General features: G+C 40.9%; 1 protein-coding gene across 1 annotated transcript; it reads left to right on the forward strand.

Moving 5' to 3' along the window:
- The first annotated feature begins 63 nt into the window (after window positions 1–63).
- Window positions 64–25,888, forward strand: SNRNP40 (small nuclear ribonucleoprotein U5 subunit 40). Its single transcript, XM_019979513.2, has 10 exons — window positions 64–260; window positions 3,085–3,214; window positions 4,861–4,954; window positions 6,667–6,832; window positions 7,878–8,000; window positions 15,952–16,072; window positions 18,280–18,362; window positions 19,434–19,495; window positions 24,749–24,852; window positions 25,385–25,888. The coding sequence occupies exons 1-10, from the start codon at window positions 117–119 to the stop codon at window positions 25,432–25,434; spliced, it is 1,077 nt and encodes a 358-aa protein (XP_019835072.1). The 5' UTR covers window positions 64–116; the 3' UTR covers window positions 25,435–25,888.
- The last annotated feature ends 455 nt before the right edge of the window (window positions 25,889–26,343 follow it).

The raw sequence follows: 26,343 nt of genomic DNA on the forward strand, positions 1-26,343 counted from the left end.
GTCGATTGGGTTCTATCGGCCGGAAGTTCTACGGGAAAGACTAAGTCCGAGCCAATCGTGAGGTACCTGAGGGGGTCGGCGCGGTCAGTGGCGGCCTGAGGAGAGTGGCTGCCGCCATGATAGAACAGCAGAAGCGTAAGGGCCCAGAGTTGCCACTGGTCCCAGTCAAGCGGCAGCGACATGAACTACTGTTGGGAGCGGCAGGGTCGGGCCCTGGAGCCGGGCAGCAGCAGGCGGCGCCGGGAGCTTTGCTGCAAGCGGTGAGTATAAGGAGCAGGCGGCCTTCGGCCCTCAGCTCATCTTCCTCTCCTCAGCGCTTGCACCTGGTGATCCTGCGCGGCCCTTAACTCGCACTCCCGGGCGGAGCGGGACTCTCCCTCCTATGAGTTAAAGCAGAAAAACACAGTAAAAGCGGCGTACACCCGGCGATTCTCCCTGCGTTTCTCCATTTGACGCTCGTTTTCAGCGTCTTGACCGCCCTATGAGGAGATGTTAGAATTAAGAATTAAGGATCTTGAGCTAAAAACCGGGACCAGGGTTTTGACTTCTTAAATGTTCCAGGGATCCAGTGTAGAATAAACGATAAACGTTCAGAAAACTTGGAAGATTGGATGGATGAATGAATGAATGAACGAGGAAAGGGGGGAAATGAATGCCGCTGGCTCGTTTTGGGGACTTGGGAAACTTGCTTTTCGCTGTGTTTCTCTGCACTGGTATTAATAATAACCAAAGAATAGTTACCATCCATTGAGCCCTTGTGCTGTGTAAATGAAAACTCTATTAATCTCGGTAACTTCCTAAGAGTTAGGAAATATTATCCTATTTTGTAGACGACTCATAGCTCAGTTGGTAAAGAGTCTCCCTGCAATGCAGGAGACCTGGGTTTGATTCCTGGGTCAGGAAGATCCCTGGAGAAGGAAATGGCAATCCACACCAGTATTTTTGCCTGGAGAATCCCATGGACAGAGGAGGCTGGTAGGCTACAATCAATGGGGTCGCAAGAGTCAGACATGACTTAGTGACTAAACCGCCAGGAACAGCTTTTAAACTCAGAATCCATGCTCTTTAACTACATTTCCTGTAAAATTGAGGTGGTGATCATACCTCTGCCTGTATCCTGTTAGGCTCAGCTAAGGAAATATATGTCTTCCTGCCCCCCACAACTCCTCAACCAGCTGGTCAGCAAATGTTGGCACCACCCTCAAAATATATCCAGACTTGCTACCACTTCTTCCACCTCCTGGCTTCCATGGTGGCTCAGACAGTAAAGAGTCTGTCTGCAACGGGGGAGACCCAGGTTCAGTTCCTGGGTTGGGAAGGTACCCTGGAGAAGGAAATGGCAACCCACTCCTTTTTTCTTGCCTGAGAAATCTCATAGACAGTGGAGCCTGGCGGGCAGCAGTTCATGGGGTCACAAAGAGCTGGACATGACTGAGTGAGTGACTAACACTTTCTACCACTTCCATCACTAGCTCCTGATTTAAGACATTAGGGCTTCCCTGGTGGCTCAGAGGTTAAAGTGTCTGCCTCCAATGTGGGAGACTCGGGTTCTATCCCTGGGTCAGGAAGATCCCCTGGAGAAGGAAATGGTAACCCACTCCAGTATTCTTGCTTGGAGAATCCCATGGACAGAGAAGCCTGGTAGGATACAGTCCACAGGGTTGCAAAGAGTCGGATACGACTGAGCAACTTCACTTTCACTTTCACTTCACTTATCTCATCTGGCATTATTGCTGTAGGATGCTAATGGTATTCCTGTTTCTGTTTATGGATGCTCAGTCTATTCTCAATCCAGTAGCCAGAGAAATCCTTCTAAACATAAGATCATATTACCCCCTACTGAAAACTTTCCATGGTTTTTCACGTCAGTCAGAGTAAAACTGAAATCTTGACAATCTTTTGCCCTCTTTCACTTGACCTCTCTAATCTACCAATTTTCCATTGCTCGCCTTTCTCCAGTCACAGTGGCTTCCACGCTCCTCCTACAAAGTCTTTGCATTTGCTCTGCTCTCTACTGAAATACTCTTCTTCCAAGTGTCCACATGGTTTACACTCAGCTCTTCCCAATCTCCGCTCAGATAACACTTTTCCACTTTCCTGACCGGCCCATTTTAAATTGCCATACCCTGTGCTCACCTACATTGCTGCTTTGTTTTTCTCCATAACACATGCCACCGTCTATATGTTTTACTTGTTTCTGCTCACCCTCCCTCTTTTCTGTCCTTCCCACTAGAACACAAGCTTCATTTTTTATCTCGTTCAATACTGTTTCCTAAGTGCCTGGGACAGTACCTGACACAGTATTTCTTGAGTAAATGAGTAAGCTGGAAACTGCTAAGGAGATTTGCAGATTATTAATAGTGTACTTCTGTCTGACGAGAATATCAGCCCAGGTTTCTTTGAATTGCCCGCTACTGAGACTGGTCTTAATATCCAAGACCATAATCAAAACTACTTTCTTCAGTAACCTGTACCCTGCAGGGTTGTTGGAAACATTAGTTCAATCATTCATTCATTAAACGAACTAGAGACTGGGAAAACAGTGTAATGTTACACTGGTAAGGTTCCTGCACTACAGAGCCCTTCTCATGGCAGAGCAGGGGAGACAAACTAAACAAATACATAAGAAACATTATTTCAGATAGTGATAAGTTATTTGAGGGAAAACAGTAGTGTTGATCAAATACAAAAGAGAGGTAGGGTGCTGCTTAGGCTTGAGTGTTCCAGGAAAGATGAGAGAAAGCACTGGAAAGAAACCACACACAGAAAGATCTCAGGGAAGAGGCCTCCTGTCAGGGGCAACAAAAGATCCTGAGGCAGAAATAAGTTTAACATGTTTGAGCCATTAAAATTTGGCTATGGGAGAGCAAGTGAAGGAAGAGAGTTAGTGTAACAGACACTGGAAACTTCAGCAACAGAGTATCAAATTGGAGGCATAAGTTATATGAGAAGAGTTGCTGTTCTCTAAATCAGGAGAAATACACTCCATCATTGTTTCCATTGTCCTTTCCCTGTACTCCCGGTTCCCCAACTTTTCAGTCTCCTTTGTATGTAATAACTACACTGTACTTCTCATTTTTTCAGGGTCCTCCAAGATGTTCCTCCCTTCAAGCCCCAATCATGCTTCTCTCAGGACATGAAGGGGAAGTGTATTGCTGCAAGTTTCACCCCAATGGATCCACCTTAGCATCTGCAGGATTTGACCGACTGATATGTAAGGCATAATTTTTGAATCTGGAGTAATTGCTGTCTGCCAATACTGCCAATTATACTGATTATTTTTTAAAACTTTCAGTGCTATAAAAGGTATCAATCTAAATTGGTCACATAACAAACTGTGGCTAATAAGCTAAAATAGAGTCATGAAAATACTGAATGATTTTGAATGTAGAACTTAGGGTCCATGTGGTAAATACAGTAGGAGTTATATCACCTGCTGGAAAGTGAGTTGCTCTAGTTTGGGAATTTCCTCTTCATGGAGGCAAATCTCAAGCCGATTTAGCAAGCCTAAACTTTAAGATCTACACTTTAAGGCTAATGAGAGTAATGAGGAGAGAGAACTTTTTCCCCAAAGATATGAGGCTCTCTTGATCCATAGCCTCAGAATCTTAGCATTCAGGAAGGAGGAAATCCTAACATCGCAACTCACTTGGATAATGTACTTGTCTCTTATTTGGATCTGCTACCAGATTCTCAGCTTCCAGTCAGAAACACCCATTTGGGGAAAATAAGTAGAAATCATATTGAAGAAGTCATGAGAAAAAGCAAAAGAGAAGGTTACAGAAGCATCTGATGCTTCCTCTGGCATCATTTGCCACATTGTGAAATGAAATGGGTCCTTTGACTCCGTTCTATTAACTGTGCCTCAGGGTGAATGACGGAGAAGGCAATGGCAACTCACTCCAGTGCTCTTGCCTGGGAAGTTCCATGGACAGAGGAGCCTGGTAGGCTACAGTCCATGGGGTCGTGAAGAGTCGGATACGACTGAGCGAATTCACTTTGATTTTTCACTTTCATGCATTGGAGAAGGAAATGGCAACCAATTCCAGTATTCTTGCCTGGAGAATCCCAGGGACGGGAGCCTGGTGGGCTGCCGTCTATGGGGTCACACAGAGTCGGACACGACTGATGTGACTTAGCAGCAGCAGCAGCAGGGTGAATGATGTCTGTTTTGATTTCAGTTTCTAGTTTGGTGTTCCTTAAACTTACTGGTGGCCTTCTCTAGAAGGCTTAGGGATCTTAGCTGAACATACTTTAACTGCTGATATACTTAATTTCATCAAACAAACTAGAAGCAGTTTTATCTGCAGGAAGGTAACTCTTAAGTAGCTTATTATGTATATAGTGTTCCTTAATAATACTTATCAAACTTCACTCTGTGTTGGACCAAGCCCCCTAAGAATTGGAACTGTCTCTATTCATTTACCTTATTTTACTCCAGCACTTGGAATAGGTATTTAGTACATGTACACTAAGTAAATATAGTATAAAGTCATTACCATGTGACTTTCAAGTCAGTTGCAGCTTCCAAAGTTTCCCGTAAGTACCATCATTTTGCAGTCTGCTTCTACTCATAGGAGACAACTAGCTGTGAGTGCCAACTTTTTAAAAGTATGGAAGAAAACTTAAGATTTAAAAAATTATATCCATTATCTAAAATGTTTTTATTTTATGAAATGTGAAAACGCTGCATTATTTTTGTTCTAATGTAAAGAAGATATTGTTGATAGAATTAATGGTGTTTCAAAGCAGTGTAATTTCAGAACTGTTGTTCTAGTGAATTCTTAAGTACCCTTTCCATGGCCAGTAATAGTTTTCTTTTGCCTAGTAATGTTCACAGAGCCCCTGTCTCCCTAACAGTGTTGTGGAATGTCTATGGAGACTGTGATAACTACGCTACATTGAAGGGACACAGTGGAGCAGTGATGGAGCTTCATTATAACACAGACGGCAGGTGAGTATTCTGCATTGTGGATGACGGCTGCTGCTTATATTAATTCTTCTTGGCATCCTTTCATATTTCATCCCTGAGTTTTCTCTTAAAAGATCGTGCTATCAAAAATTACTGCATTTTGAACAACCACCTTATCATCCTATCACTGTCACCCCAAGTAAGGTATTTATTGCTCCATAAGAAAGTCACTCAGTCACATCCACAACCACATGGTCTATACAGTCCATGGAATTCTCCAAGCCAGAATACTGGAGTGGGTAGCTATTCTCTTCTCTAGGGGATTTTCCCACGCCAGGGATCGAACCCAGGTCTCCCGCATTGCAGATGGATTCTTTACTGTCTGAGCCACCAGGGAAGCCCATTGTTCCATGTATGTATTTATAATATCTAACATTTCAACAGCCAGAAAATTTTTTCATTTTTAAGACATAAAATGTAATTTCCTTCTGTACAAATTAATTATTTTTTATTATAAAAGTAGTGAAACAATTTGTTGCAAGAAAACTAAAAAAAAAAAAAGGCAGGAAAATGACAAAATACACTACAGCCACCAGGGAAGCCCATTGTTCCATGTATGTATTTATAATATCTATCTAACATTTCAACAGCCAGAAAATTTTTTCTTTCTTAAGACATAATAGGTAATTTCCTTCTGTAGAAATTAATTATTTTTTATTATAAAAGTAATGAAACAATCTGTTTCAAGAAAACTTAAAAAAAAAAGCAGGAAAATGACAAAATACACTACATTTTTATCATTCCAAAGATAATCACTGTTAATATTATGGTATATTTTTCTCAAGAGTTTTTCCTATTCAAAACAGTTTGATTTTTATGTATGTATTAGAAGTACTTGTGTAAATTCCCTGGCAGTCCAGTGTTTAGGACTCAGCGCTTTCACTGCCATAGCCCAGGTTCAGTCCTAGTTGGGGAACTAAGGTCCTGTAAGCCACACAGTCAAAAAAAAAAAAAAAGCTCTTATACAACACAATCTTGTCTGCTGTTTTTACCCTTAACATTATTCAACTTTCATTATCTGTTCATTATGACATTTATTATAAATATTTTAACAATTGAATAACTTTATAATAACCATGGATTATATAAAAATGTAATTCTACAAAATTAATTAATCCCATTCAGTATTTCAGTAAACATTTATTGTCTTACAGCTCTTACCTCTAAAATTTTAGAGTTCCTTGAATAACTAGGTACATAGCCTTGTGTGGTTTTCCTGTTTGAGTAAAGAAATCATTATAAAATCAATCATAACTTAGAAGTCATTCTCAGAGGCAAAATAAAAGCTTTGATTTTTAGAGAAAGAGTTAGATTTACTGAGCCAGGAATTGCTACTATCTGTCTTACTTCTGCAGCAGGGAGTGATTATACATTTTCAAGTGGAAGGATGTGTGAAATGTAGTATATCACAGAGGAGGGAAAGATTGAGAAGACTGCCGTATTAGATGTACAACATGTCACGGGGACTGACAAAGGGAAAATTTTTTTTACATTTATTAGAGTAGACCTTATAACTGGGTCTAGACTACCATTAGGATTTTGGTACATTGGGTGAGACATTCCCGAAGCAGGTGCCAAACTGTCAGAGCACAGCATGTTAGTGATCTTGAAGACTCGGGTGCATTTTGACGAGTAAGGAAGACAGATTGCTGTTCCTTGTCTTCACTTTTTTTTTTCTTCCTCTTGCTTTCTAGTATGCTCTTCTCAGCATCCACAGATAAAACTGTGGCAGTGTGGGATAGTGAAACAGGCGAGAGGGTTAAAAGACTGAAGGGGCATACTTCCTTTGTGAACTCCTGTTACCCAGCCAGGAGGGGCCCCCAGCTTGTTTGCACTGGCAGTGACGATGGTACAGTCAAGGTGGGTGTTGTCTGTCTCTGTGTTGAGGGTTTCTGAGGCGACAAAATGTGAAACTTACCTTGTCTTCCCACCTATGCTATACCCTTCTCTCCACAACTTTGTTTCATCACACATTTCCCAAAACAGACTCTTTTTAAAATACACTTCAGATAATAAGCAGTTGAGGTTTTTTTCTTTTTTTATGAATCCTACAGACTGTTAAAACCATGTAGAACAGTTGTCACTTGGAATAAAGTAGACCACCATCCAAGAATAATTAGATTCTTGACTTAGTGTTTACTTAATTATGTGACTTTAGGTCACTTTTCTGATCTTCAGTTTCCCAGTCTTTAGTGACAGTAATATACATGTCTTACAAGGATGTTTTGAAATTTCAGTCAGTGTATAAAAAGGCCAGTACATGTTTTCAAAGCTGTTGCTGAGTGAGGATGGAGCCAGGGTAAGTTAAAGTGCTAGAAAGCCCTCTCACTAGGACCCAGCTGGTTTTCATCCTCAGTGAGTATTTACCTGGTTGCTGTAAACTGTAGTTTCTAGAGTTCTGATGCAGTTGATTCTGACAGAGTTTTGCCAGTTTTCTGCTTTTGTAGAGGGACAATCTTTGGGCACTCAGTACTCTGCCATTTTCACTGATGTAACCTCCTCTCCATATGTATCTCTATATATATTTTTTTAATGTAAGTTGTAGCCGAATAATGAATTAAGATCTACAATTTCAAAACACTGGTCTAATATCCTTTGTGTAGAACAAATGAACTAATAAACATGGTGAAGATGTCCACTCTAAAGGCATTTAATTAACCACATGTATTCAGACTTTTAACAAAGAAGTCTGAAAATATAACCAAAGTGATTTATTCTACCAGCATTCAGATATATTGGCAAAATTATAGTCAGTTCTCACCATGTTGATGGGATAATCAGACAAATTTCTGAACAGGGTCCCTTTACTGATGTTTTCACTTCCACAGTCCTTAGATTTATGGGTGTACTGTGCAGTTGTTTCTTAGAGTGATGTTACTGTAGACTGTCTTGTCCTCTTTTTCAGCTTTGGGATATCCGCAAGAAAGCAGCCATCCAGACATTTCAGAACACCTACCAAGTTTTAGCTGTGACTTTCAATGATACAAGTGATCAGATTATTTCTGGTGGAATAGACAATGATATCAAGGTATTTTAGATGTTTATGTTATATTTACTTTTCACCTGTCTCCATTTACAGAGGTAAGTCTTTCCAACTTCTTAACTTTGCACTTTATACCACCTAAGTGAAAGATAAACTAGAACTTGTTTTCTTTCTGTCTTGTCTTTATTGACTTCTGTGTCAGGGTTGCATTACAACTTATATGGTCCCTGTCCATCAGGGACCAGGCAGTTTATATGAAGTGAGAAGTCCCTGTGTGGGAACTCTGAAAAATGAAGGGTGTATTCCCTGAGTAACAGCATTTGAAACTTTTTTTTTTTAACCTGCATTGCCTTCATTGAGATAGCAATAAATCAGTTTGTGATTCTGTACCCTAATCTTTCAGTGTGTTTTTGTTTTTGAAACTATAGAAAGGAAGTTTTGGGGGATCCGTAGCTAAGAATGTGAGAAGGTAGTGATGTTGACGAAAAGAGGCAATAGACTTCTTGATAGTATAATATAGCTCAAGCTTTCAAGTAATTGACTTGAGGTCTAATCTCAGTTCTACTGTTCTCTAATTTTTTGTGACTTCACGCTAGTTCTTTAACTTCTTTCAACTTCTGTTTTATGTGTGTAGTGGGGGTTAACAATATCTATCGCGTAGAGTTGTCTTGGGCATTAATGAGCCGAATGCAGTAGAGCAGTAGAGTAGAGTTTCTGGACATAGCAGGTGCCAGTAAGTATGAAATGTGTGGGGGGAGGGGGCAGCGACTCCGTTTGTCTCTGCTTTTACTTATTGGCTTCCTTAGGTATTTCAAAGACTTTGACTTACCTTATGCTTTATCATGAGAGTAGTAATTATTGGGTAAATACTCAACTTCTTATGTTGTTTCTACCTAGAAATCGTACTGTACTCCCATCTCTCCTTGCCTCCTTTGCTGTTACTATGGATGGAATGTCATTTTATCTACAGGTAGTCCCTTAAATGGAAAGATTTCAACCTTTCTTTCCTGTCTCTGGGACCTTATGCTGTCAGTTTTCCCAAATCCTATCCTTTTAACCAACTGTATTGCTTCTTATTAGCATTTCATCATGCTCAGGTCTTCTCTTATTGGGGAAAGAGTCTGCCTTCAGTTCCACATTGTCTTGTTTTTGCCCTTTCAGTCTTCCCCTTTACAGCCAAACTTCTTTAAAGATGGTGATAGTGGTTACAATCATAATACTGTTATCATCATCCTCTAACACTTAAGCGTGTTAGGCACTGTTCTCAATGTATGCTGTGCGTGTTTGTCCGTAAGTCGGGTCCAACTCTTTTGCGGACCCTGCCAGGCTCCTCGTCCTTGGAATTTTCCAGGCAAGAATGCTGGAGTGGGTTGCCATTTCCTACTCCAGGGGATCTTCCTGAGATCAAACCCGCATCTCATGCATCTCCTACATCAGCAGGTGAATTGCTTACCACTGTGCCACCTGTTGTTCTTAGAGCTTTACGTTATAATTCTTTTAAGCTTCACAACGGACCTATGAAATAAGTGCTGTTAATGGGCTTCCCAGGGTCGGAAAGAGTCGGATAGGACTGAGCAACTGAGCACACACACAATACCATTTTACCAATGATTCAAAACCCAGGGTTTGGGCCCTGAGTCTTGCTCTTATTACCTGTGAGAAATCCCCTGAATATTTTCTACACTCACTGTCTTTAATGCCTTATCTCCCTTTCATTTCTCGATTCCATGTCTCCTGACCACTGCTCATCAGTCTGGCTCTGCCTCCGTTGTTTTATTAACACTGTTCTCTTCAAGGTCACCAGTGATCTCCCTGGTACTAAATCTAGTAGATCCTTTTAGTCTTTGTTTTTTTTAAACTTGCTCTGACAGTATACTTCCCTACCCTTTTCATCAGGCATAGCCGTCAGATACATCTGCAAGCTATTCTGTCTAGGCATTTTTTAAATGTTGTTATTCCCCAAGGTTCTTTCCTCAGTGCTCTTATTATATTCCTTTCCCTGGGCAATTCCCATCTAATTCTGTGACTCTAATTGTCATTTCTATGCAGATAACTCGATGTTCTCAACCCACATCTTCGGATCCAGACCCATATATACATCCAGCTACTCAGCATCCCCATTTGGAGTACCTAAAAATTCACCATTTCCAAAATTCAACTTCACGTCCCTTTTCCACCCTATGACTCTTTGGAGACTACAGTCAGAATGTAGGTGCTTAATTAGATCACCTCAACAGCAAATGCATTATTTCCCTGAGTGAAGTTTGGGAACCCACTATCATTAGAATCACTAGACAGCTTCTAATACATTGGAGGTGGACTGGTGTCATCTAGCCATGGTAATTTTCATACTTTTAAGTTATTATTATAAAAATGTACCTACTGTGAAATTAGATGCTCCCCGGTAGTCTAGTGGTTAGGATTTGGTGTACTCCCTGTTGTAGCCAGAGTTCAGTTCCCAGTCAGGGTAGCCTTTCCCCTGGGTTTCCCAGGTGGCACAGTGGTAAAGAATCCTCCTGCGAGTGCAGCAGACTCAAGAGACACAGGTTCAATCCCTGGGTTGGAAAGATCTCCTCGAGTAGGAAATGATAACCCGCTCCAGTATTCTTGCCTGGGAAATTCCATGGACAGAGGAGCCTGGCAGACTACAGTCCATGGAGTTGCAAAGGGTTGGACACAACTGAGTGACTGGGGACACATATGAAATTAACCTCTTTTTAGTATACAGTTCTGTGGATTTTAATGCTTATGCAGATTCATGTTACTACCACAGACAGGACAGAACAATTTCCATCACCCAGAAAAATTTTATAGTACTGTTCTGCATCAAACCCTCTACTCATTCCTAATCCCTACAAACCGTTGATCTCTTTCTTGTCCTATAGTTTCTATTCCAGAATATCATGTGAATAGAATCATACCATGTATGACCATCTGAGACTGACTTTTTAAACTATGAGAATTTGATCTTTTCATAACTGTGGGGATAGACGAGCCTAAGAATAATAATCTCATGCTAGTAAGTCCTTCTTAAAACAAATAGTGTGGCTTATTCTGGGCTCTTTGTCTAAATTTCTGTTTTGGGACCTTCTATAAACAAGTAGGCTTCCCTGGTGGCTCAAACAGTAAAGAATCTGCCTGCAATGGAGGAGATCTGGTTTCAGTCCCTGGGTCAAGAAGGTCCCCTGGAGAAGGGAATGGCTACCCACTCCAGTATTCTTGCCTGGACAAGAATTCCATGGACAGAGGAGCCTGGCGGGCTACAGTCCATTGGGTCACAAAGAGTTGAACACAACTGAGTGACTAGCACTTTTAACTTTCATAAACAAATATATTCAGTTGTACTTTAGTTCTGAAGGGACTGAGTTTCTTTTTAGGTTTTGAAGGTTTTCCATGTCTTCTCAGATACATATATGTACCTTCTCTTGGATCAGTTTTTTCCTCACATAGCTAATCTCAGTCTTTGTTGATATATACCAATTTTGTTCTGAAATCCAAATTTATCTCAAATATGAGAAATATATAAATAGAGTCCTATGAGTACAGCACTTAATGACTCTTCATCATAGCCTTGTAGGCTTTTTTTTTTTTTTTTTTGGCTAAAGTATAATTGATTTACAATGTTGTACTAGTTTCTGGTATAAAATAAGAGTGTTCAGTTATACATATGTATTCTTTCTCATATTCTTTCCCATTATGTTATATTACAAGATATTGAATATAGTTCTCTGTGGTATACAGTAAGACCTCATTGTTTATCTGTTTTCTATATAATGTGTGTGTTAGTCACTCTGTCATATCCAACTTATTGCAATCCCATGGACTGTAGCCCACCAGGCTCCTCTGTCCATGGAGTTCTCTAGGCAGGAATATTGAAGTGGGTTTCCATTTCCTTCTCCAGGGGATCTTTCTGACCCAGAATTGAACCTGAGTCTCCCACATTGCAGATTCTTTACCGTCTGAACCACTAGGGAAGCCGTGGGTTGCCATGCCCTCCTCCAGGGGATCTTCCCAACCCAGGGTTCAAACCCAGGTCTCCCGCATTGCAGGTGGATTCTTTACCAACTGAGCCACCAGGAAAGCCAGTACTGAAGTGGATAGCCTAGTGGGTTGCCATGCCCTTCTTCCCGGAATCTTCCCGATCCAGGAATCGAATCAGGGTCTCCTGCATTAAAGGTGGATTCTTTACCAGCTGAGCTACCAGGGAAGCATATAGTAGCTTATATCTGCTAATCCCAAACCCCTAATTTATACCTTCCCCATTCCCTTTCTTCTGTGGTAACCATGAGTTTGTTTTCTATCTGTGTGAGTCTGTTTTGTAAATAAGGTTACTTGTGGCATAGTTTAGATTTCACACATACGGGATATATATACACACACATATATGTGGCTAGTCCTTTGCCTAGAATCCCCAACATTGGATATTGCCATGACTGGCTTAGTGTTTTCTCTAAGTATGAGCTCAGACATATCTTTTTAATTTTTTTCCAGCTGCCCTGGGTCTTCGTTGCTATGCTCGGGTTTTCTCTAATTGTGGTGAACAGAGCTGCTCTTTGTTGTGCCCAGGTTTCTCGTTGCAGTGGCTTCTCTGGTTGTGGAGCACAGGCTCTAGAGCGCATGGGCTTCAGGTGTTGTGGCCCACGGGCATAGTTTCTCCATGGTATATGGAATCTTCCTGGACCAGGGATCCATCCTGTGTCCCCTGCATGGGCAGGCGATGTATTTAGTATTTTTGGCTGTCCTGGATCTTCGTTGCTGCGCAGGCTTTTCATATGTATCACTATCACAAATTATGCTGCTGTATGCAGTGTATCCAATATATCTGCTTGTGAAGCTTTCCATATTTAATTACTTCTTAGAATAGATTTCTAGATGAAAATCAGTGTGTTAGCAAATATAAGGATAGTTCATGTTTTGGATACAGTTGTCAGATTGTTTTTTGATGATAGCAGTTAATAAAGATGGTATTTGAAATTAGGTTGCTTTAGTTATTTTATTTTGCTCCTGTATAACTAAGGGGTATGCTAGAGGAATGTGAAACCATCCATAGAATTTCAGTCTTCTCCCTATTTAACAGCATCCTGTTCTGACATGCTTAGGGATGAGTAACTGTTCTTGGACCCAGAAAGACTCTGAATAGTACGCAGGCCCTCATAAGTTTCTTTTTAAAATGCAAAAGGGAGGCTCCTTTTCCATCAGAAATAGACTCAGAAAATGTCAAACCTGAAAGGGACTTTAGACATCTCGTCATCTCTCTTATTGTACAGTGACTAAAGCAAAGCCCTAAAAGGTTAAGTGATTTGGCCAAGATCAAATAGTCTGTGGTAGAGCCAGGACTCTCCAGAGGGCCAGTAGTCTTACAACTCTATCATATTGCTTCTACTCAATTAACAAGTATCCTTTAAGCAGACAGGGGCTTACCACTCTTGAGCTTGCTTGACAAATCCCTGCACTGCCTTACTACGTTAGGAAGTACTCCTGAAGAGCCTGGTTTTTGTTTGCTTCTCAGTCTCTCAGAGAGCACTGCCTATTCTGGGACAGGAGGAACAAATAGGGAATGGAAGGCCCTCTTAAAATCTGGAGTGAGCAAATTCTGATTATATTTGTGAACAAACACACAGTTCCTGTTAGGCTCTTGAGATTTTCTTCCTGGGTATAGGATTGTGGAGTCAGAGGAAAATGAATAAAAGAAGAAAATGTGCTTCTGTTTGGTGGCTTGAAGATCTGGTTGGCATTTCTTATAATCTTGAGCTCTAGTCAGAATGGGAGGTCAGTTGGTGAATTTTTTTAATTTATTTTTTTAACATAGTCCCATCTGTGTTCTCATCCTTTCCAATTATTTGGACCAGAAGGCTCTTTCTAGAATCTGATCAACTCATTCCACTACTCTACCCTCCTGTGGCTCCCCAGTGAGGGAGGTAAAGTCCAAGCCAGTCATTCAAAACCTTTCATGAGCTGGCCTTTGCCTGCCTATCACTCAGGCATTGTCTGCTTCCTCTCTGCCCATTTCCCTACAACCCAGCAATTTTTTCCTGTCCCTCTGCTTTCATGCATCATCTTTGCCTGGGAATAACCTTCTACTTTGTCTAAATAAAGAAGTACTTCTTGGGAATTCCCTGGCAGCCCACTGGTTAGGATTCCCTGCTCTCACTGCCAAGGACCTGGGTTCAGTCCTTGATCAGGGAACTAAGATTCCACAAACTGCGTGTCATGGGAATAAATCAGTAAATTCTTTTTCCATGCCCTGCTCAAGTGCTTTATTCTTTGTGAAACCTTCCCTTTCTCACTCCCATCCGTGTACCATGGCAACATTAATCCCTCTGCCCTCTTGGCTGTTGCCCCTTGTGCAGGCCTCTCGTCACTTGTTTAGCTCCTTGAGAACAGAACAACATTTCTTTTATCTCCAACAGTGCCTGCCACAATCACTGAACAGCTGATTAGGACATCTGCAAAATATTTTGCTTAAATTACTGCCCTACTCACTCTTCCTCTGGCAAATCCCGGATACATTTTGGGTATACAAAACAACGTGTGCAGGCCCCAAAGTGGAAAGTCTGGAAATAGCTCCCAAGTGCTGTGAAGGATGATGAATTTCATTCTCCTAAAGAGCTAAAGGTTTCAACAATGCCTTCTCTGAAGAGAAGGAACAATGGCTTGAACAAAAAATGTCAGCCACTTCAAGCTTTCCTGATTATTGAGGCAGCAAACATCCTGACACAAAAATCATTGTGTATAAAGTGTGCTGGGTTCCACACATGAATGAGTTATTGATGGGGAAAGTGGAGTTGTCTGCCGTATGTATTGCTTTGACAAACTCATTTCTAGATGAGGAAAGTGCCTTAAAGGGACAGCGGAAAATTTAAGTTAGAAAAACTGTGGCAATATTAAATCAAATTTGGATGAAATTTTGTATAACAACAGTGACCTTAACAGAACTGCTGTTCTTTTGCCACATGACATTCCAGACCATTTCTGTTGCCTTTAATGTATTTCTTTTATGTAATTATAAATAACTTTTATATTTTTCTTATTTGCTTAATAATAGTTTGTTTATAAACATTTTTACATTTGATCTTCAGAATGTTTTTAGGATTTGCTTAATAATAGCAACCAATTAGAGGGCCTGCTGTGTACCAGGCATTCTGTCTGTAATCCTCACAAAAGCCGTAAAAAGTCAATGTTATCCCCATCTTACAGGCCAGAAACAGGCTCAGAAGGGTTAGTGGCCCAATAATACAATACATAACTCATTAAGTTGCAGTGACTGATTCAGTCTGGCCCTAAACCCTCATGCATTCCACTTTGGTCTTCAAAGTCTAGCATAAGCGCCCGTAGTGTTACAGTGTGTTTATGAGCCATAACTTAATAAACCATTTATTTTTTTCTGTTTGACATTAGGTTATTTTCAGCTGAAGTGTTTCTCTTAGCTTTCCTAACCAGAAAACCGTGAACTTAAACTTTATTTTTCTTTTAATGTGGTTTTCCATCGTATGTGTGTATATGTATTATGACATTAAATGAACATTTTTAAACCTCTGTTTTTGCATATTACTGTGTTATGTACATTTTACATGCAATCAAAATGCCTTTTTCAAATGAAGTCATTTAACTGTGTTTATATAGTTGTTTGTAATAGTTTGTTTCTAGTTAAAAAGAATCATAGATTGTGTTTTAAAAGCTACTTTGTTTTTTTAATTCCTAATACATTTTGTTATGAATTGAAAATAACCTCTTTAAATCCTCTTATGTTTTGTTAATATTTTGACATTCATTAGTTTATATTTTTCTAGCCAAACTTAGTAACTTTAACTCTGTTTTTAGAAAGACAGGAGTTTTTCCTTCTTTGATAGAAATTCTATATTTTGTGGTAAAGTAGTGCTTGGCCCAGAGGCAGATTAAGAGGGGATGCCAATTTTCCCAGGTCGACTCTTTAATAACTGTTTCTTTGCTGTTCACAGTTTGATTTCTGGGAGTGTCACCTTGTTTTGTTCTGTAGGTCTGGGACCTGCGCCAAAATAAGCTGACCTACACGATGAGAGGTCATGCAGATTCAGTGACTGGCCTGAGTTTAAGTTCTGAAGGCTCTTACCTCTTGTCCAATGCAATGGACAATACAGGTAACTTTGGAAAGGAAACCTCTCCATGTCAGTCGCTGTAGACCCTAAATAAAATGGGCGTTAGGTGCTCGAAATATGTGCTGGGGTAAAAGAGAGTCCAAGGAAAGAGCCCAGGATGGCTTGCAGGTGTCCACCAGGGCAATTAGGAAAACAGGTTGTAATAGAAAAAACTTTAGAAGAGATGGTCAAGAAGCCATGATGATAGTCCCAAATCTTCCATCTAATCCCTGAACATCTTTACACATAGCATTTGTTCTTTCTGGGCATCAGTTTCTATACTGATAATGTAGAGAGTTCCAAGCTCAGATGATCAACAGACCTATTGATATCTCACTTGTACTCTTTCTGCCAGTCTATCTTCCCTCCCTACTCCAAAAGCATCAATGTGACAAGAGGTCCTCATTAAAACACCTCGATTTCTGGATTTACACTAACACACTTGTCCTTTCTTCACTTGTTTTTGAGTTGTTGGGTGGGAGGATGTGTTTTCCATAGCAGAAAAGGAAGATGACATCTTGGATTATATGCTTAATACTGAAGGAGTTTGGAAATGCCCCTCTGGTATACTAAAATGTTTTCACTAACATTTTGTAATGAAAACTGTGCCTAACCCTCAAAGTGAAGTGAAAGTCTCTCAGTTGTGTCTTAACTCTGCAACCCCATGGACTGGACAGGCCATGGTCCATGGAATTCTCTGGGCCAGAATGCTTGAGTGGGTAGCCTTTCCCTTCTCCAAGGAATCTTCTCAACCCAGGGATTGAACCAAGGTGTCCCACACTGCAGGCAGATTCTTTACCAGCTGAGCCACAAGGAAAGCCCAATAATACTAGAGTGGGTAGCCTATCCCTTCTGCACGTGATCTTCCCAACCCAGGAATCAAACCAGGATCTCCTGCTTTGCAGGCAGATTCTTTCCCAACTGAGCTATCAGGGAAGCCTAGCCCTCAAGGGGTGCTCAATAAATACTTGCTGAATGAATGAACATCCTTGCCTTCTGGCTGTATTCTCAGCTGAATAGCAAATTTTCATGTGTAGTTTCACCTTTTTATGCCTGTTTAACTTCAAGGATTGTTGGCTTTTTTCCCATACTCAAGTAAAATTACAGCACTCAAATTTCACTGTACATTTAGCTTTAGTTAACAATGGCTGTGGCCACTGCTTACTGTGGGTATTTATATCCTATTTCAGTAGATTTTTGATTGTCTAATTCTAGCATTGTTTGTTAAAAGGAAAGGTAAAAAAAGAAAAAAAGTGAAGTCGCTCAGTCGTGGTCTGACTCTTTGTGACCCTATGGACTGTAGCCTACCAGGCTCCTCCGTCCTTGGGATTTTCCAGGCAAGAATACTGGAGTGGGTTCCCATTTCCTTCTCCAGGGGATCTTCCCAACCCAGGGATCGAACCTGGGTCTCCCTCATTGTAGGCAGACGCTTTACCATGTGAGCCACCAGGGAAGTCATTATAAGGAAGGGTGAGATTTCCTAAATGGTTTTTAAAATAAAAATAAGAATTTCTCATTATAGGTATATAATAAAAATTACAAATTCATTTTATTGTTTATTGCTGCCAATCTTAAAGCCCTTTTATGTATCATCTTATTTGACCTTTAAAATATTTTTTAAAAAAAGATCAAATGGCATTCTCATTTTACAAAGGCACCCAAAGCACAGAGAATCTCACTGTTTTCCTGATATTTTCCCCATATATATAGCAGAGCTAGAACTGGATTCAAAGTTCACTTTTTCTATATTGGCCTTGATTACAATTAAATTGTCAGATTTTCCTGTGAGCATAACTGGAAAAGCTTAGTCCTGAGTTTGATTTTTATAGATTGATTGTCACAGTAGTCAGTGGTGTTTAGATTGTCATGTTGAAACTTTGCTAGATGGGACTCAGGTTTACAGAGGAATCATTGGCAATATGTTTTGTTGAAATCAGTATCGCACTCAACTACTTTCTGTTGCAAATACCAGCAGTGTGTTTGACATTTTCCCTTCCTACCTTCTCAGTGTCTTTAGTCCCTGTTAAGGAACTTGAATGCATTTCATTCCCGTTAGTAAAAGAAAAAAGGCTTATTAAATAGCATTGTACCACGTTGGTCTTTCTCCACCCACTAAATAGCATCTGTGATTGACATGATACTGGTTTCAGCTGGGTTCTCAGGAAACCGCTGTCTGATAACTGTTTTGTTTTCTTTGTTTGAATTTGCAGTGCGGGTCTGGGATGTCCGGCCATTTGCTCCCAAAGAGCGGTGTGTGAAGATATTTCAAGGAAATGTGCACAACTTTGAAAAGGTGAGTTCTGCATGGCAGAGGAATTTTACTGTCCATTTGATTCAAAGACATTTAAGATGATGCTAAGGATATAGAGATTAATAGCTCTCCTTAGAAGGAGCAGCATTCCAGTAACACTTTTGTCCAGCAAAACTGCTCTTGCCAGAAATAAAACTGACAGCAGCATAGGCAAGGAGGCACTCATAGGCAGATGGTGATGGAGTCCTCAAATTTAGGACTTCCCAATTCAACAAGATGCTTCTGTTTTCTTAATTCTTTGGGAACTTTGACTCTCACAGGTCAGTGTTCCATATGGGACTCAGACTCCCGTGGCTGCTACCCAGATGACCTCCCTCACCCTCCCAGTGACCAGCTCTTAGAGTCCTCAGATACATCCCTTCCCTCAGTAAGAACCACAGGCCAAGCTCTGAGAGACTGAAATTTTGCCAAAACTCTCAGATGAGCTCTTCAAAGCAGCTTTTGCTCCAGACAGTTTGTTAATATAGACTAATGTTTTCCTTTTGAGAATCCATTAAGGTTCACTGAATCTTTTATTTGATTTCAAAATAAAAGAATTTTATTTAAAGATAAATCAAATTTTATCTTTTGTTAGAATTGATTTTATTTTTATTTTCTTCAAGATAAAAATTTTAATGAGAATCCAGATAAATGAGCAAAAGAAGCCCCCATTAGTAGGCAGAACAAAATTTTACAGCCAGGTCCACTGTTAATTTACTATAAGCAGTTTTGGTTTGAAATATATCAAAATAGGCTGTCTTGGGCCACAGAATATAAGACAATTGTTGATTATATGTTGCAGAGAATACTTAAAACTCTGCTCAAGAGGGTGATTTCTCTAGCAGTCCAGTGGTTAAGACTCCACACTTCCACTGAGGGGAGCACAGGTTCATGCCCTGGTCAAGGAACTAAGATCCTGCAGGCCATGCAGCACAGCCCAAAAAAAAACCAGAAAACAAAAAACTGTACTTAAGCATTTAAAATCTCTTAGTGATGCTATAGTCTAATCAAGAGGGGTGCATACATTTGGTACAGTACTGTATTCATTGGATTCCTGCCTGTTCATCATTATAGAATCTTCTGAGATGTTCTTGGTCACCTGATGGAAGCAAGATAGCAGCTGGCTCAGCTGACAGGTAAGGATTACTGGACATGAGGTAAAGAATGATGTAGCTATGCAGGTATCTTCTCTTGTTTAATACATGAAGTGCCAGTTCTGAGCCAGAGCAAACATTGAGTTATAGCTGTACTCAGAGATGAAGCTGTATGTAGTGCAGTCTGAAGGGTTTAAAGATCTTGTGGACAAATACATCGTTTCTACCCTCTTTGGATACATTTTAAACCTGGAAGGTAAACCGTTTTTTTGGTTGTTAGATTGCCTTTGCCAGTGAAATAAAATTCAGACTCCTAATCTGGCTCCAGTTCTCTTCATGAGATTCTTCTGACATGCTTCAGTTCATTCACATACATGTTGTGTTATTACATACTCCTCCCCCACCGTCAATCACCACAGTGCTTCACTCACGTGGAACTTCTCCTGTTCTTACATTCCTTCCTAGCCTCCATTATCCAAACTCCTGTATCTCCCTAGTAATCTACCTATATTGTATCTATATACTTACCTGGCCCTCTCTCTCCCTTACCTGTTGGGCATTACTAATTGCTCTTTTTTCTGGGTTGTAATCACATTATATACACCTAACCTTTATTAGCAGTCATTGCATCTTCAGTTCAGTCTCTCAGTCGTGTCCGACTCTTTGCGACCCATGAATCGCAGCACACTGGGCCTCCCTGTCCATCACCAGCTCCTGGAGTTCACTGAGACTCACATCCATCGAGTCAGTGATGCCATTCAGCCACCTCATCCTCTGTCGTCCCCTTCTCCTCCTGCCCCCAATCCCTCCCAGCATCAGAGTCTTTTCCAATGAGTCAACTCTTCGCATGAGATGGCCAAAGTACTGGAGTTTCAGTTTTGGCATCATTCCTTCCAGAGAACACACAGGGCTGATCTCCTTTAGAATGGACTGGTTGGATCTCCTTGCAGTCCAAGGGATTCTCAAGAATCTTCTCCAACACTACAGTTCAAAAGCATCAATTCTTCGGTGCTCAGCTTTCTTCACAGTCCAACTCTCACATCTATACATGACCACTGGAAAAACCATAGCCTTGACTAGACGGATCTTTGTTGGCAAAGTAATGTCTCTGCTTTTGAATGTGCTATCTAGGTTGGTCATAACTTTCCTTCCAAGGAGTAAGCGTCTTTTAATTTCATGGCTGCAGTCACCATCTGCAGTGATTTTGGAGCCCAGAAAATAGAGCCTGACACTATTTCCACTGTTTCCCCATCTATTTCCCATGAAGTGGTGGGACCGGATGCCATGATCTTCGTTTTCTGAATGTTGAGCTTTAAGCCAACTTTTTCACTCTCGTCTTTCACTTTCGTCAAGAGGCTTTTTAGTTCCTCTTCACTTTCTGCCATAAGGGTGGTGTCATCTGCATACCTGAGGTTATTGATATTTCTCCTGGCAGTCTTGATTCCAGCTTGTGCTTCTTCCATCCCAGCATTTCTCATGATTGCATCTTATAGTAAGACAAATATAGTGGGGCAACCCCTGCTAAATTATTTGCTCCTAGAGATCAGGGAATGAATCTTACTCATCTCTGAATCCAGGGCAGTGCTTGACCAATTCTAAGCAATATTGCATGAATGAATTCCTAGCTCAAGGATAGTCAGATTTTGTCCTGCATATCAGCTCAGCTATTAATAATACCCAACTGTGTTGGGAATGATTCAGAGCTGGATCTGAGTTCAGTGAGAAAAGTGTCAAGATTGCTTGGTGAGGATGTGGCAGAATGCGGGCTAGATATTTTCCAGCCCTGAGCTGAATCAGTTTAAACTGCCTGAGGAATTAAATGATGAATGAGAAACAGAGAAGGTAGAGAATTCTTTAGTGAGATGCTATTTTATTTGGTATGCCTACGGTGACGTTATTTGGGAGGGAGTCAGATGTTGAATAGGGATGTTCAAGTGCCCAGGCTTTTGGGCCACAGTATGGGATGGTAAATAATGACGAGGCCCTGGGGACTTACCTGGAGGCTCAGTGGCTAAGACTCTGCTCCCAATGCAGGAGGCCGGGATTCGATCCCTGGTCAGGGAACTGGACCCCACATGCCACAGCTAAAGATCCCTCATGTCACAACTGAGACCTGGCCCAGCCAAACAAATAAGAATAACTATTTTATTTAAAAAAAAAAAAGAATGACAAGGCACTCGGATGGTAGACTCTGGGTTTAGCTCCCTTTGGGAAACGTTATTAGCCCTCTTCTGCTTAACCCCATCTTTCTCCCAACTTAGAGATTTTCCTGCTACTCAATGAAAACAGGCATCATCTTATAAGCAGTAAGCCTTTCCCAGGCTAGCTTGGGCTTTCAGCGTATTCTGGAGTTTTCTCCTACTTGGGGCTCTAGCACAACCATAAAGAAGCCTCACTTTGATCTGTCCCACACCTTTCTGACCTGTGAACAATTCTGAATAGAAGATTCCAGAATCCATTTTTTTTTTCCTTGGCATGTTTAACGCCAGGGGAAAATGGGTGAATATTTGAGTATTTTATGGCAGGGGAAAGGACCCAGGTAAAACTGTGCCACATTGCTGGTTTGAGTCCTGGTGGTTTAGCAGGTTACCTTGGAGAGGGAATCTAAAAGATTTTCAGTTGCCGGGTTTCTAAAGAAGACCGTGAAAAACAGGTCCACGGTTCAGATGTCTTACATTCTGACAGAGTAAGAACCTTTCTAGGTATTTGTACATGATTTTCAGTAGAGCTGTATCTTTCCTGTGTGATTAAGCTTTTAAATGATGTCTACCTAGCTATTCTGAGCAGTTTGTTTCTGACACTGGCTCTTTTCTAGCTTTCGGTGTCCTCTCTTCCCTCTTTCCCTCCCCACTGTTCCTTTAAACCTTGCATGTGGAAGCATGGCTCTGGTCTAGGGAAAAGCCTGTCTGTCTACCTGCTGAGGGTTGGCCACATTTCACAGGCCACCTCACCAATTAGCCTCAAGTCAACAGTGCTCTGTTACATAAGGAGCCTGATTCCTGCCGAATGTTGCCATCCCAGAATAAGGAGAGGATAAGGCCCCTCTAAATTTAGCATCTAATTGGCAGCCATGGAAAGTGAGGCCTTAAAGTAAACCCTTGGAGATCTGGACTTCTGCTGGCTTTTATATGCCTGGATAATGTATCCTTCTCAGAAAACTGCTTTTCAGCTTGGCCTGAATTTGGCAAATTTCTCTTCCCTACTTGTAGTTCACCTAGCTACTCCTGTTCAGATTTGAAACCTTTCAAGAGTTCCTATCAAGGACTATGAAATGACTGGTCAGTCTCTGCTGTGAGTGATTTATTCAGTGTATTGATTTCATGTGATTCTGTTTTGATAACTATTTATTCATCATAACAATAGTGAAAGTGAAGTCGCTCATTCGTGTCCGACTCTTTGCGACCCCATGGACTGTAGCCTCCCAGGCTCATCTGTCCATGGGATTTTCCATGCAAGAGTGCTAGAGTGGATTGCCATTTCCTTCTCTAGGGGATCGTCCCAACCCAGGGATCCAACCCGGGTCTCCCGCATTGTAGACAGGTGCTTTATCATCATAACAATAGCTATCATAAATTCTGTGTGCTGGGCACTTGGCATACATTATTTCATTATTTCATTTCTCTCAACCAAGCTGTGAGATCAGCTTTGTCTCCATCATTACTCCATCATAAGGCCCTCAGAGAAGTTAGGTAAATGTCTAAAGGCTACTTAGCTATTAAATAGTTGAATTGAGACTTGAACCCAGAACTTAACACACTTTTTCACTATGCCACATAGCCTTAGCTGGATTAATGAGGACAGTTACTGTGTGTGACAAGACACTGGGGAAAACCTGAGCATTAGAGCCAAGGAGTCTAGAGACAGACGGGGTTCCCTCTCCTCCGCCTTGCATGGAGTTTTTATTTATTTCCTATGGGCTTCCCTGGTGGCTCAGAGGTTAAAGTGTCTGCCTCCAATTCGGGATACCTGGGTTCAATCCCTGGGTCGGGAAGATCCCCTGGAGAAGGAAATGGTAACCCACTCCAATATTCTTGCCTGGAGAATCCCATGGACAGAGGAGCCTGGTAGGCTACAGTCCACAGGGTCGCAAAGAGTTGGACATGACTGAGCGACTTCACTTTCACTTTGACTTTATGGAGCCTAAACCTTGTGAGCTACACTGTAATTAAGAAGTTCTTTTTTTTTTTATCTTCATTTTAAACTAAAAATGTAATGTTCAGAACTAGGCATTTTATAATCATGTACTGATGAGTATACCCTTTAGGTGTTGATTGAACAAAACAAATATGTGAATAATTGGTATAACCTATTTGAAAATCATCAGCCTTTTAAATGTACCAGCATATTTTCTTTGCATGGTCATGTGAAGATAATATCTATTTATTTTACTTTCAGCTTAAAATGACCCAAACAAGGCTGAAGGTCAAAGAAACTTCTTTTGGCAGGGGTAGAGGGAGTGAGAGGTGGCAAGGGACGCAAGGCATTTGAAGGTAGTAAGAGAAAGGAGAATACTGGAATATATATTAAGAATTTTAATTTTAATTCTGCCACTGATGAACTGTGTAACCTTGGAGAAGTCACTATACCTTAGTTTTCTTTTCTGTAGAATAAGTTTAGCTAATATCTGTTGGCCCCTTCCCATGCTAGCATTAAGTATTTTTCTGCCCATGAATTCAGTGCAAGATCTGGATCGAGTGTATATTTGGGTTTAAGACATTCCTAGGTATATAAGAAGTTAACTACACCCTAATTATATTGGGTGCTCTTTTTTATTAAAAGTATTTATTTATGTCTGCATCAGGTCTTAGTTGCGGCCCTAGGGATCTTTCACTGTGGCATGTGGGCTCCTTTCTAGTGGTGGCACGCAGGCTCAGTAGCAGCAACATATGGGATCTTAGTTGCCTAACCAGGAATTGAACCCATGGTCCTGGCATTGGATGGTGGATTCTTAACCACTGGACCACCAGGGAAGTCCCTGGGTGTTCTTTAAAGATTTCTGTGTGGGAGCTATAGGAAGAACCATTTGTCTGTCTTCTCTGTGATCTTTCCTATTTAAGAAGCTTGTATTAGAAAATACCAATAATTTAGCTATTCCTGTTTCTCTACTCAGTTGCTCATGGGCAGGATCCATGCCTTATTTGTAATCTATTTTCCTAATTTCTAAACATCAGAGCACAGTTCAGTAAGTATGGAGACACTAAATAAAAGGTTGCTTCCACTTCCCTTAAAAAGCCATACTTCTTCCTTACCCTTAGTTCCAGGATGCCTTAGCCTTACTCTTCATGATATTTGCAGGTTCGTCTACGTCTGGGATACCACAAGCAGGAGGATTTTGTATAAGCTACCGGGCCATGCTGGCTCCATCAATGAAGTGGCTTTCCACCCCGATGAACCCATCAGTAAGTCTGTCCTGACTGGGAGTTTACTTGCTTCAGGTCTATGATTCAGTGATATAGTTGGATAAAAGAATGATGTTTCTTAATGTTCAGATATAAACCAGAACTTAACTTACCTTTTATTGGCTAGCTAAGCTAAATAATGGGACTTGAATTTCTGAGAAAATATAACTTTTTCCAGGGCTAAGAATAATAAGCAGAAGCACATTTACAAAATGACTAGCATAGACATTGATTCTTCTCTTCTAGAATGACTGAGATCTTTTTCTTAAGGCTTGACTGACAAGGAAAATCAAGATTTAGACCCTGATAATGTATTTCCCATAGCACGGTCCACCCTCATGGTTTTGAAAGAATTTGGATTGAAAAGCCAAGCTATAGTTTCCTGTGAATGGTTATTAGGAGGAGGGGAATGTAAGCTAAATCCAGTTGCTCTTTTATACCAAAATTGCCTCTTGACATAAGAGCCCTTAAACACCAAGTCTCCTTGAGCCTTCATTACTTCCAGTTATCTTCTCTGTTCTCTTCACCTCAGTTCTCTCAGCATCCAGTGACAAGAGACTATACATGGGGGAGATTCAGTGAAGATACGGAATGGAAGACTCCACAAGACTGCTTGACCCTGAGACCTCAGACAGCGTAAGTGGCATCTAATGATGTCCAAGCCAGCATCCTCCCTTCAGATGAAGATTGTTAGTAGCAAGAAATGAGGAGGAGGTAGCTGTGTTCCAAACCACCAGTGTCCCAGTTCACCACGATGACTAAGGCAAGCTTCCAGTGGCCTCTTAAAACCACATGCCAGATTTTAGGGATTGTTTTATTTTTTCCTCTTTTTTTTTTTTTTTTAAATAAGGTTTCTTCAAAAGGACAGACATTGGTTGGTTCATCATTTCCTGTTTCCTAATCTAGGCTGAAGACAGGGAACGTGACTGAAATGTATTTATCGGGTTTTTGTTTAGTTCAATAGCTTGTATGTTTTCTTTCTTTGTTTCTCTGACTCATTTTGTATTAAAAGCCAACTAGATGCCTTTTTACAGAAGCCATGTGGATTGAATTTATTGCTGTCTTTTCTCTGAAGCTTGATCACTATAAATCTGAGAGCATGGTGTGACCAGGGGATACATACAATCCACTTAAACTTCAGAGAATCTGAACATGGTCTGTGTCTACACTGCCAAAAGCACTTTTCTGAGCAGCAATCCCTACCCTCAGGTTTCCTAAAGTGGGCAGGTTTGCAGCATTCTCAGCCGGTAGCAATAGCATTGGCTGGAATGGCTCAATTCAGAAGGAATATGAGAGGACCTCCCTGGTGATTCAGTGGTTAAGAATTTGTCTTGCAATGCAGGGGATACTGATTCCATCCCTGGTCTGGGAGGATCCCACTTGCCATAGAGTAGCTAAGCCCGTACACCACAGCTACTGAAGCCCACATGCTTAGAGCCCGTTCTCCACAACAAGAGAAGCCACCACAGTGAGAAGCCAGTGCACAACCAG

This window comes from Bos indicus, chromosome 2, assembly GCF_029378745.1.
Source record: "Bos indicus isolate NIAB-ARS_2022 breed Sahiwal x Tharparkar chromosome 2, NIAB-ARS_B.indTharparkar_mat_pri_1.0, whole genome shotgun sequence".
In the NCBI taxonomy this organism is placed as follows: domain Eukaryota; kingdom Metazoa; phylum Chordata; class Mammalia; order Artiodactyla; family Bovidae; genus Bos; species Bos indicus.